Source organism: Aythya ferina (genome assembly GCF_964211825.1).
Source record: "Aythya ferina genome assembly, chromosome: 7".
Taxonomy (NCBI): Eukaryota; Metazoa; Chordata; class Aves; order Anseriformes; family Anatidae; genus Aythya; species Aythya ferina.
Genome location: NC_140302.1, coordinates 5,688,990 through 5,701,980, shown reverse-complemented (window position 1 = coordinate 5,701,980; position 12,991 = coordinate 5,688,990). Strand labels below are relative to the sequence as shown.

The window sequence follows — 12,991 nt, the reverse complement described above, 5'->3', positions numbered from 1 at the left end:
CATGTCCCATGGTTTTTGAGAGGACCCCAGGTGGCTCGTCAGCCCTCAGAGCCATCTCATTACATGGCAACGGGCACTGGAGAGGAAACCGATGGCCCTGCTTAAGAAGTTTTTTCTTGATTTTTTTTTTAATAAAGACACTTCTCACAGTGCTGCCTCTGAATTGGTTCAGGCTGGGTGCTTCTCAGAGGCTGGCATTTGATTTCCCGCAGGAGCAGGTAGATGGGGCTAGTCAAAATAAATAGTGAGGGCTGGAAGCGGGGGGATCGTGGGCCTGTCGTTTGATGGTGGATCCTTGTACTGCCTTTCTCTGAGAAGCCCTGCAATTAAGGGTGTGCAGAAGCAGAGAAAACAGTCGCTTTTGATTTGCCTTCTGCTCTCCTCATTTGAAACCTTTCCTCCATGTACTGAAGCAAAAGTTGCTAGGCACATTTATTCAGACAGAAAGTCGAGTTAAAAGCTCGTAGTTTGAGATGTGTAACAAGTTTCTCTGAGAGAAACGTGGATGTGTTTTTTCCTGCATGATTTTTTGGAGGAAGAGGTGGTGTTGAACACACTTCTCAGATTTAGCTTAGTCATTTTAATGATTGCAGAGGGTGCCCTAAGGTGTGGTAACGATGCACCAGGCTTGGGAAGCTGCTTCAGGCTGGCCTTGGGAGCTCCTGGGGCTCAGGGCTGTGCCCCTTTCCCCTGCCTTCCCACCCTTCTGGGAGCACGCTGGGTTTCCCCACGCATCACAGCAGCGTTAATGAATATCAAAACATTTTATTGCAAGTTGCAGCTGTGTGGGTGTGCACATGCAGAATCTGCTGCTGGCACCAAGTGGCAGTGGCTGGGAGCTCAGCTCACCCGAGAGCAGCATTTGGTGTGGTCCTGACACAATAACCAGCCCTCCAGAGCGAATAAATCCCTCCTAAGCCTCAGTTTGTAACTCAAAATGTGTTGTTAGTCGTGAGCACGCGTGCCCTTGGGCAGAGCAGGAGCTTCCTCCTGGTGTCCCAGTGCTTGGAGCTGCCCCTGCGCTGGCTTTGGCCGTGCTTTTCGTGTCTTTAGATGGATGGAAGGGAAAAAGGCCATCAGGGAACTTGTTTGCTGGTAATAGATCTCGGCATGCCCTGGCCTGCATCACCTCCTCGTGGGTTTTCTTTTCCTCCTAGTGATGGGAGAAGGAACCTGCACGGTAACGTCACAGGCATGAAGGCAAAGGGACGTGGTTGCCTGGGGAAAGGGAAGTTTGTCCTGCTTTGCAAAGTGCCTGTGGGCTTTTAATGCTGTTCACAGGCCGTACATGGCATGTTGAAAAGAAAACCACTCCGGACTTTGCACCTTCCTTCATTTTCAAGTTGGAGACAGCAGGTGAGCGGTGTTCAGCAGTCCAGAAGACACTCAAGAAAGGCAGGAGAAAACAAAATGAGCACATCTGCTTCCAGGCAGGTGGCTGGGGAATGGGCTGTTCCAGGGGAGTATTTGGTTTTAGAAGTGAAAATCAGGCTTTTCTCACAAATCATTTGAAGCCAAAAAACTACCTTTTTTCTTCTCGCCAGAATTTTTCTTTAAGCGATCTCCTCTGCTCATCCCTCCCATAATTAATTTCAGCACCTCCAACGCCAGCTGCTGGCAAGCTTTGAACTTCCTTTACCCATTGCTTGGTGACTCGCTTTTTCTCAGCTCAGTGGTGATTATATTTGAGGTCGGAGCCTGGCTGTTGACCAGTGGTGTAGTTCAGCTGCTGCCATCCTGTCCCCTTCCTTGGCTGTCGAGCACTGCTGCGTTCCTGCCCATACGCGAGCGCAGTGCCTGCCTGCCAGCTATTGACTTCAGGCACCTGGGAGTGCTTTGGTTAAATGCTGGAGACATTCGTTTAAAGTAAGATAAACACAGGGTAATGAACGTTTATTCCTTGGTTTTCAGGCTTTCGCATTTAACGTGAATAATTTTCGGGTGGTGTTTTGACTTGTTCACGCACACTGAGCCCATAGGGCAGGGGAACGAGTTGGTTTGTTAACCAGGGCTCAGGACTGTCTTGTGCTTTAAAGAAATTTCAGTAAGTTATTTTTTCACATCTTAAAGAACAGAAACAAGATAAATCTAAAGCAATCTCCCAGCTGTGTGATAAATCAATCAATCAATAAATGAAGCTCTTTCATCTCCTGCAGTGGGTCTGCTGTGAGAGGCTCTCCCTGTAGGATGGGTGCTGATGGCAACTCGAGCACCAGGAGGCAGAGGGGAACACTGAACCCTATAGATTTTTTTAAATCAATGTTGTAAAAGTGGAGCTGTGGCCAAACACAGAAGGTGCACATTTGGCTGACCTCTGCCCAGCCTCTCTTTGTGTGAGAGGTGGTGGAAATGCCCCCAGCAGCACCTCCTGTGCCAAAACTTGGGGTACTTGAAGGCTGCTGGTAGAAGGGCGCTGGTTCATGTCTTTTAGGTTGAAATTAAGAGTGTTATAGAAGTTAGTGCTGGTTTTGAAACAGTGCAGACAGTTTTTATGCCCCTTGGTTATTGTAAAATTTCTTCAAAAGCGTGGCAGAGACAGCTGCCCCTCCTTAGTAAGGAGGAACACACGATTTCCCTCCAGATGAGCTTTTTCTTTTCCCCAGCATGCGAGAAGGGCAGAGGCCAGCGTTTTGTGGTCTGAGTAAATGCCAAGGCCTGCGTCAGACAGCAGGCTAACGAACCATCTTTTTCCCAAATCCTGCCTGGGCCACTCAAACCAAAGTCCCTAAGGTCAGGCAGATCCTCCTGGCTGGAAACAGCTCTCGTTCATCTTCCTAAATCCTGGCTCCGTGGGCCAGGATGCACAGACCCATGCACGTGAGACCCACGTGTAGTCAGCGGTCTCTGCAGCTCTGCCTACACAGGGGATGGAAGCACCGCGGGCAGAGCTGCTGCCTCTCATCCCTGTGCTCCCGCCTTGATCTCAGCTGGGTGCCGTGCTGCCTTTGGTGTTAGTGGTGGAATTAAGTGCAAATAAGGCAGAAATGGCCAACGTATCCAGCAACGTAGTGTCAAATCAGCAGTGCTCTCGAGCTAAATGGGTTGCTCTGGAGGAGCTGGAAAACTAATTGTGGTGTTAAGTGGCATCCTCAGGCTTGTCAGCAGCTGCACGGCTCCTGACATGTCCTAAGGAAATCACGTAAGGGATTCTGAGTGCTGAGCTCTGTGAAAGTGGAGTCTGCTGAAGCCTGGTCTTTCGTGTCTGTAGAGCCACAGAGGAGGGAGAAGATGAAATCTGCGTTCTTCCTCAAGCAGAGACCTGGTGTTCAACGCAGCCCAAGCCCAGAGTGGGAGAGTTGCTCTTCCCTCCTGCCCTGCAGCAAAGGCCAGGAGAACACCTGTACAGGGCTTGGAGCAGAGAAGAGCTGCAACGTGGCTTAATTTTTAGTTTTTTTTTTTTTTTTTTTTTTTTTCTTTGTCCTGGTTTATTTGCTACCAGCCCCCTCTGTGAGCAATCATCACACTTCTACCTGCATGCTTAGCTTAGCCCTGCACAGCTCTTTGAGCAAGCAGGAAAAAGTTGCTGCAACAACCCAGTTGTTTGGGTGTTTATTCCAATGTCCAAGCTGGAAGCTCGCGTGAAGAGCACCTTAGTATTTTCTTCTTGTTTTCTGCTCCTTTTGGAGACCTGCGGGCAATAGCTAAGTTTCAGGTTCAAATAATCATCCTGATTTTTGAAGTCCAGCTCTACAAATACTGTCCCCAGTAAGATAAAACTAGGAGGAAAAGATGCAAATACTTCTCAAAAAGTTGCCCATGGAAAGAAAATGTTGTCTCAGTGATGGAAACAGTCCCAGTGGAAGCAAATATTCAAACGTATTAGGATTTCTTCTATAAGCAGCGTTTTCTGTGATGCTCATTTTTTGTTACCAAACCTTTTTAAGACCACTGTTTTCTTTTCTTTTCCCCCTTCCAGTTCGAGAGGCACGACCCGGTGGACGGGCGGATCACGGAGCGGCAGTTCGGCAGCATGCTGCTGGCCTACAGCGGGGTGCAGTCGAAGAAGCTCACCGTCATGCTGAAGCAGCTCAAGAAGCACTTCCAAGATGGAGAGGTCAGTGGTGGTAGCAAATCTGAGAAGCTTTTTCTTTGGGGAGAGGAGACAGCCACCCCTCACCATGCTGAGAGATGAGCTGGTGGTCAGGCTCCGTGGGTAGGCTTGTAGGAGAAATGACACCAATGGTGTCAGACTGTGTGGGGTTGAGTGATGCTTCGTGGCAGAGAGGGACAGAAACCCCAGAGATCTGGGGTTTGCCATGAACAGGGCTGAGTGAAGGAAATTACTTCTCTAAGCAGCAGGTTGATGTGCAAGGATCTCTCCCTCTGCAGCAAGCAATCCGTCTTGGAGAGAAAAGCACCCGCGCCTTTTGAAGCAGTGTGGGGAGACGTGCTGACTTTACAGGTGATAAATCTGATGCAGGAGGTGGGAGTGCGCTGCTTGGTGTCCTGATGAGGGTTTGGGCTTGTCCCTGTTGAAATGGATGCTGTAATTTTCAAAGCTTATGTTTGCTAAATGGCAGTCTGGGTCTGGAGCCAGAATAAACGCTGAAGAAGTGTACCTAGTTACTGGCTCGAACTTGGTTTAATTAGATGCTGTGACTGGGCAGTTTATTATTTAGTTTATGAACTTAGGTGAAAAATGATTTGAATTACCCGTGATTTAGAGAGGAATAAGGCTGCAGATTCTGTACCAGTTAAATTAGTGAGAGACCTTGGGCTAAAATCTCTGTACTAAAAGGCCATGCTTTTATCAGGTAAGGCAAGCACGGGGTGCTGAGGTACTTCAGGACATTGCTTTGGTGAAGATGGATTGTTCTTTTACCGATTAGGCTGTAAACATACAGTTAACCAAAATGAGAATAGAGGGAAGGTCTTTGCCGTGTTTTGAGTTGGTCCGACTGTTTTAGGGCCACTTCTTGATGACATTAGACCTGGTGTTTATCTTTTGACAGTTCTCGATGCAAAGCGTGTTACAGGACAGAAGTGTTGGAGTCTAGTCCTTTTTTTTTAATCCCTTTTTGGGGCTGTAAATAAAACTCTCCTAAACTCCTGTGATGTTCAGGAATCCTCAGTTCACACAAAGCTGCACCAGTGACCTTTTTTCCTGTTCTGCTGGGGCTGCAGAGGAGAACTTGGGCATCCTGAAACAGCAGGGCACAGGCGCTAAAAGGTCTCTGACAGCCCCTGAGGGCAGCTCCTTGTCACCCGTTGGTTGCAGGGACTTTTCCTGATGACAGTGCTCCAGTACATAGCCAGGTGAAAACCTCCTCTGGTTTATCTGAGGGCTTATGTGTGTGGAGGCTTTTCCCTGTACCCAGCTGGAGGAGTTCTGAGTGAACATGGAAGCCATAAATCAAGATAAATCAAGATCCTCTGCTGCAAGCGAGTTTTCTCATCTCAAAAATTAATATTTATCAAAGCCTTTTACATTGCACTGGTCAGAAACATTAAGCTTTTGGCCTCTGTGAGCTCCAGGAAAGCTCGGGAAGTGCTCGGATCCAGATGGTGCTGCTGAGAGCTGCGGTGGTCGCTGTTCCTTCAGGGCTGAACGTACAGCATCAAACGAGTTTTGATCTCTCCCTGCACAGCACAGAAGCTCAGCACTTTTGGACATCCCCAGAGTGCTGATTTCAAGCAGAACCTCGTCAGCAGTATCGGTATTTTGGAAGTGTCTCATTTGTCCTAACACCCCAGGGAGGCCTGAGCTCAGGTGCCTTCATGATGCATTGTTTCACAGCAAATGCTGCAGGCGAAGCCAAAAAGCGTCCAGTGGAAAAATGGAAGAAATTGCCTGTCGATACTGGGAAATCTCCCTTCCCAAGCTCTTTGACCATCGGTGTTTCCGAGGCTGCAGTTTTGAGTCTGTTGACTCGATTTTTGAGCAAGACACTGCAGATTTTTTCTCCTATACCTCTGTTCCCTTTGAGTTTTCGCAGGAATTAGTTGATTTCTCAGGGAAAAGTGCTTTGCAGCTTGGCAGCTGTGATGCCTGTGTGACAGAAAACATCAGTTCTACTGTTACATTCACAGACTGTCAAGTCTTTGCTGTGGCTTTATATATATGTACCAAGCAGTAGCCGGGTGTATGAGAAATTAGTCAGAGGACGTTATTTTTGGAAGGATTCTTCCAGCAGATGTTCCCTTCCTTCCACGTGTCAGTCAGACACCTGACATGTGGGGCAGAGGAAGAGCTTTTGTTTCCCCCTCATTCCTCATTCCCCAGGCAGCCAGGTCACGTTCCTATTTGTAGGGAACAGCCAGCTTCAGAACAAGGCGTCTTGTCTCTCTAGTCTTGTGACTTTTTAACTGAACTCATGGGTTTCAGCAGGTTTTAGCTCGCAGAAACCCCCAGCCTGCTGGCTAACCTTGCATCGTCTTTTACAGAAGAGAACCTTTTTATGCAAGCATTTCCCCTCCCAGGGTATTTTAACAGGCCCGTCCCTTGCAGATTTGTGTGCAGCACTTTGCATCTAAATATGCTTCTGTGCTTTCATGGCACCACCCTGGTGCAGCTCCCGGGGCTTTTGTGTAGCTTCAGTTTCCTTTTCAGAAGTAGGACTGCCGTGGCCAGAGCCATGTTAATTGCCTTTTGAGCTTCCTAGCTCGTTTATCCGGGGCTGTGCTCGCGGAGCTGTCTCTGTAAATGGATGCAGGATTAATCTGGAGAGCAAGCTTCACTTTGAGCAGCAGGAGCTCAGTGCCGGCAGTGCTGCTTCCTCTGCATGTGGGACTCGGCCCTGTGCAGAGCCATTGCAGAGCCTGCTCCTCGCCTGGGTAAAAGGGATGGAGCTGCTGCTCTCCTCTGCTCTCCCTTGGGTCCCAGACCTCGGAGAGATGCTAGGGCTGCTCGGCCACCTCGCCATTCGTCCTGTCCCTGAACGCCGTGATGCTCAGAGCAGTTTGATGTGTTTTGCAGGAACAGTTGTTCTACCAAATCCTTTTGTTTCACACTTGCAGAGCAGCAATGTATCATTATCCACACAGTTTATTACCCTGCTGCAACCCTGCTCTCTGTCAGCAGCAGCAGGGGCTGTGACGTGTTTATTTCTTTCAAAGCAGGCGGGAGGACAACGATTTGGATGGTGAATTGCCCCAAACCCACCTGGCAAGCCTCCTAATCCAGTGTTACCTTGCAAATACAGTTCAACGCTCCTGAGGAAGCAGGGAGGGAGCCCTTTGGCAGGTTAATGTTTATTGGGCTTTCAGTGGAGACACGAGTGAGTTATGAGGAGCCCAAGCAGCGCCGACAGACGCATCGACAGGGAACAGATGAATTCCCCTCCCCGGCTGCTGACTGATGGTGATCATCGCGGCTGGCAACTTGTCAGCACGGTTCTGCACCCCTTCCCTTCTCCGATTTTTTGTAGCTGGGAAGGAGTAGATGCTGATGCCAGCCTCAGCGATCGAATTCATCAATCATACATTGAATTCCGTAGCATCAGCTGGGTTTTTGCTGTGGAGATTCAGAATGTGTCCACACAGAAGCCTAGAATAGCAGGATGCCTCCGTGAGTCATGGCTTTTGGTTTTTTAACTGGTGACAAGGACCAGGAATTTACATTTGTAAGGATGTAAACTTTTCGTGTTGCTGGCTGAAACAACAGGAACCACGGTACTAAACAAGGGGCTTCTGCATGAGCTGCTTGGCCTTGATATTTGCCATTTCCTGCTGGAAAATCCAGGGAAATGCTGAGCTCTGGGGCCTTTTGCTGGCCTGAAAGTGGCCACAGGGATCCTGGTTCCCTCGGGGGTTCCAAATTTGTAGTGCTCTGCTCAGTCCCACGCTCAGCAGGGAGATGTTGGAGATGGGTGTCTGAATTGCAAAGATCTTTTCTCCTGTAGATACGTTGTTCAAAACAGGAATCTTTGCAGTATCTTGTGCAAAAGTATGTGCTATATTGTCCTGGCAGAAGAAAAATATCATTTAATTCTGCCATGCAGCTGTTAGCACACCGCTTGGAAAGCAGGTTTACATTTAAAGACAGTTCCCTGTACAGCAAGTGGAGATTTTTTCCTATACATTGTCCATGTGTGCACTTTGCACCCATGAATCCAGCTCCCAAAGCCTGCTGTTGCACTTGTTGGTGTGCTGTGCAACGTGTGTTGGCCGTGCTCTGCCACGTGCTCGGTTTCGCTGAGGACAGGGATGAGCTGGAATACTCCTAGGCAGGTTGCAAACTGTCTGTAGTTCTTCTGCTTACAATTCCAGAGGCACCGTGTCTGTAGGAAAAGATCGTAAAAAAACGTGATTTATATTTCATAAAAAAAAAAAAGACAGGTCGCTTCTGCCCTGATTGGAAGTCGTTGGGAACGGCTCGAGCAGGGTTACAACAGATGACATGAATTTATATTCGCAGCCCCAGCTGCAGCGTGCACTCTTCCATCCCCAGCACGGAACCCTGCTGTGTTATGCAGTCGGGACTTGCAGTGTCTCAATGCATCAGCCTCCCACTAGGTGGAACAGGAGGAGGCTGAGCCTGAATTCTCCTTGACAAGCTGATAAATCCCAGGCTGGGTGCTTGTTCCTGCCCACGAGGGCGCAGTTTGGGTGCTACAGCTCCTGGTGGTCCCGCTGAAGGGGTCGCTGCCTTCAGCTGCAGCACTTCCCAGCCTGAGTGCTGTGTGGGGAAGTAGAGCAAGCACATCCAGCCCTACCACCAGCAGCAAAGCTCACTCGGGCATGTCTGCCTACACGAACCTGCTTGTAGCAGTGTCTGGACCCCAGCTGCAAGCTCAAGCAGTTGATTCCCTTTGTCATTTGTTACCCGAGCAGTGTCACAGTCTGCTTTTCCCATCACTAAGTCCCTCTTTTCTCCATCCTAGGGGCTGACATTTGAGGAGGTGGAGAGCTTCTTCACGTTTCTGAAGAACATAAACGATGTGGACACAGCATTGAGCTTTTACCACATGGCTGGAGCCTCGCTTGATAAAGGTATTAAAACTCGAGAGGCAGGCAGCACGGTTCACAGCTTGTATTTGGGTTTAGGGAGGGGTCGAACAAGCCCAGTCTGATGGATTAAAAATGTCCTGAGACTGCAGTTCCTCTGTGATGAGAGGTTTAACTTCTGCAGTGCATGGATAAAGAGGGATTTCAGGTGTTATACTTCCCTCATTTTACATATAGAGAGAAAAATGGCAAAATGCATAGCCTGAACAGACCACAGAATCACCCAGGTTGGAAGAGACCTCCAAGATCACCTAGCCCAACCTCTGACCTAACCCTAACCAGTCCCCTACTAAAGCAGATCACTGAGCTCTACATCTAAATGTCTTTTCAAGACCTCCAGGGACGGTGACTCAGCCACTTCCCTGGGCAGCCCATCCCAATGCCTTACAACCCTTTCAGTAAAGATGTTTTTCCTAATATCCAACCTAAACCTCTCCTGGGGCCACTTTAGCCCATTCCCCCCAAAAAGAAGCACTCACACAGCCCCTGAGAATCAGCAAGAGCTGTTTATTGCCGGGACATCTTGCAGGCAAGCCTGTGGGATGTCCGTGGTGTTTGGTGGCTCCAAGCTAATGCTTGCGATGGAGCCTGAGCTACGAGCAGGGGGCTTCACCGCACTGCATGGCTGTCCTCGCACACAAGGAGGCCTGCTGCTCGCCTTGCTCTTCTCGTCTCCTTCCTGCCGCACCAGCTGGCAGTCAGAGGGCCCAGATGCTCAGCGAGTGCTGGGCCAGCTGCAGGGGGCCTGTCAGGTGTGTGCAGAGGCAGAGCAGCCTGGTGGGTACACCACGGGCTCTGGTGCTGGAGCCCAGGCATTCAGGGGTTCTTAATCCCAATCTTGGGAGCAGCGTCTTTTCTTCTTCTACAATGCACTTGAAAAAGTTGCTGGAAATGACAAGCAGTAAGAAGTTTTGCAAATTCTCTTCCATAGGGGTCTCCATTACCCCATACGGTGCTGCTCAAGCCTTGTCTTGGCTTTGCTCAAAAACAAGGGGCTTTGTTTAGAAACGAGAGCCAGATGCTGCATTTCTGCTCCAAAACACGAGTAGTGGCACCTGAATTTTCTCACTGGCTCTGACCTTGGGAGCCCGTTAAGTTCCTTGTCTGAGTGTTGAAGTCTCCAGAGCAGCTCTGCTCGGATAACCCATTGTCCAGAGCGCGAGTGTGGCTGAGGAGCTGGCTGAATAACCTCAGAGCTGGGTGTTTCCCAGGCAGCTTGGTCGTGGCGTGGTTGATTGACCAGCCCAGCCCTTGTCCTTCTTCATCTCACCACACGTTTCCTTTGGGGGCTCAGCCATTACGGCTTTGTTTCCAGATTTGACGTGCCTATTAAAACAAACTTATTTTAAATGTGCAAAAACGTGGAAAAAAAAGTCCAACTCTGCTCCTTGGGTCTTGCGTTTTGGGGCAGTGGAATTGCAGAGGGAGCCAGATGTGTCACCTCTCTTCCTGCATGTGTCCACAGCCTTAGCTTTGACTTCTCGGGGAATCATCTGTGCTCTTTCCTTTAGATCATCGCATCTCAAGGCTGAAAGTTAAAAGAACCCGATGGGTTTTTCCTTTCGTTTAGAAGTAAAAACAAGCAAGAGATGCTGCACATGAAATATGGATGTGCTGCTGCTTCTGCAGTGTACTGTGAGGAGATAATAGCCTAGCAAAGCCAATTTTCTCGGTACCTACAGTAAATTAGCAACTGCCCGGTCATGGAATATGTATTCCTGGAGTATTTAGGTCTACACGCAGGTGGTAAATCAGCACGATTGCTGTTTAATTACTTGTGATTAATGAACTTGTGCTGGAGCCTCAGCCACTGCTCTAGGAGCCCTGTGGCTGGAAGAGGAAAGCCTGGGGAAGTTTCGGGCTGCTTTCTTCTTTCAGGAGCCCGCCAGCTCTGGAAAGCCTCAGGGCAAGGTCTGGTTGATGCTGACACTGTGTAAAGCAGGGGGGAGAAAGCCCAGGTGGGAAAAAGCCTCAGCGTGGCTGCTCCAGCAGCATCAGCCGCATGAAGGGCGTTTTCCTGGGGTCCAAATGGAGCTGCAAATTAACCTGTGGTGATATGCCTGGATTTTGCAGCAGGAATCTGTGCTCCCATGCTGAAATTGTCTGTGCACTGCACGTTGCCCACACACGCTCACCTAGCCTGGGCATCTCACCTGCAAATTGAACAGGGAATAAATGGGCTGCATCCCTTCCGAAGGACAACTTCTTGTAGGGTTGCGTAGTGAAAAGCAACAAATTGTTCATCTTATTAGGAGGAGGAAATAAAAAAAGGGTCGTTTATGTCAAATTGCTGCTAAGCTGATATAGCAAACTGATTATTAGGATTTTAGAGGTGCTGTTTAAAATGAAACGGGGAAAAATGGATGGCACCGAGCAGCTAGAGCTGGGCAGCTCGTCTTCTGTGATGAATTAAGCTAGCCTCTTCTAAAGAGAATGGTGAAAGTGTATTTTAATGACCCATAAAACAACACCCAAATCATATAGCTTTCAGGTTATAAAACTAATATTTAATGGCATCAAATCCTGGGGGCTTCCCTGCATGCAGATGGATGCAGCCAGCACAAAATCCAAATGGGAAAAGGGTTTGTGAGGCGTTTTCCCTAGACAGCACCTGTTTTGTTTTCCAAAAACGGTGAAGAAATGGCACTCGTAGTTCGCTCAGGTTTTATTTACCTGGTCTGTGACACCTGGTCTGTAGTTGGAAGGATGGGCACCAAAGGAAAGTGGTGTCGGGGCTTGGTCCAGCACCTCTGAGGAAGGTTTCTGTGAAATTCATGTTTCTATTTGAGGACATACAGACTGCTGCTGCTGGCTGAAGCTGCCCAGCCTGGTGCTGGGCGGGCTGGGGACAGAGCCGGGGCTTTGGGTGGCACTCACCGCCTGCCCTTGTTCTCTTGCAGTGACCATGCAGCAGGTGGCCAGGACGGTGGCAAAGGTGGAGCTCTCCGACCATGTGTGCGACGTGGTGTTCGCGCTCTTTGACTGCGACGGTGAGTGAGCAGCCTCCCGGCACGAGCTGAGGAGGAGGAATACAGAAAAAGGGCGTCAGAAGCTGCCGGGTGCTGGTGGCTGGCTGAGCTCTGCTGCCGTCCCCGTGGCTTCAGCCCCACCTGCTGCCTTGTGCCTTTGCTGCATCTATTTTATTTTGCTCCGCGGCGTTTTCTGATGGGGTGATCACCCTGGAGCTCAGCAGGAATCCAGGGATCTCCCAACCTTCTCCATTTGCAGCCACACGTGGGGTCTGATAAAATATTTTGATAGCAAGGGAGCTGAGGGTGGATTTGTTAGGCAACAAATCCACCCTCAGGTAGGCACTGGGTGGAAGAGCAGGCGCAGAGCTCGGGGCTTTCTGTGGCTGTTTGTATGCCCGCAGAGCCGGGGGCAGTTCTGCTCCCCTCCTGGTGTTTCAGGGGAGCTTCCCTGCCCCGAGTTGCATTTGGATGCAATGCGGGAAGAAAAAATTAAATGGAGAAACTTCAATAAATCCCCCCTGCCCTGCGTGGGGCCGGGTTGGGGCTGGGCTGCCGCCCCCCGAGCTGCGTGGCGGTGGGTTTGGGGCGCGTGGCCGTGGGTTTGGGTGCCCGTAACCTCGTCCTTGCTGCCCGCAGGGAACGGCGAGCTGAGCAACAAGGAGTTCGTGGCCATCATGAAGCAGCGCCTGATGCGGGGCCTGGAGAAGCCCAAGGACATGGGCTTCACCCGCCTGATGCGCGCCATGTGGAAGTGCGCCCAGGAGACCGCCTGGGACTTCACCCTGCCCCGGCCCTAGCGGGGCCGCGCCGCGCCCCTATTGTCCCTTTCATTCCCTTAACGAGCTGCGAGTTAATTAACGGGCTGCGGCTGCCTGCTTTTTTGGGGGGCGCCTGGGTGGGGGGGGGGGGGTGTTACGGTAATGCGCGTGTACTCGGGGAAATACGGGAGGGGGCGTGGCCTGGTGGAGGGGGGCGTGGTCTGGTGGGAGGGGGCGTGGTCTGATGTGTGGGTGGTGTGGTTGGGAGGTGGGTACTGGTCGTGGTGGGCGTGGCCTCGCCGCGATGGGCGTGGC

General features: G+C 50.3%; 1 protein-coding gene across 3 annotated transcripts in view; it reads left to right on the top strand.

Moving 5' to 3' along the window:
• MICU1 (mitochondrial calcium uptake 1) overlaps nucleotides 1-12,776 on the top strand; it is an 87,898-nt gene extending 75,122 nt beyond the window's left edge. For all 3 annotated transcript variants that reach the window (XM_084525115.1, XM_084525117.1, XM_084525116.1), the window contains 4 exons: nucleotides 3,917-4,054; nucleotides 8,823-8,931; nucleotides 11,847-11,936; nucleotides 12,555-12,776. In XM_084525115.1, coding sequence (XP_084381241.1) covers nucleotides 3,917-4,054; nucleotides 8,823-8,931; nucleotides 11,847-11,936; nucleotides 12,555-12,715 — 498 coding nt within the window. In that variant the 3' untranslated portion in view covers nucleotides 12,716-12,776. The remainder of the gene's footprint in view (nucleotides 1-3,916; nucleotides 4,055-8,822; nucleotides 8,932-11,846; nucleotides 11,937-12,554) is intronic.
• Nucleotides 12,777-12,991: the final 215 nt, after the last annotated feature.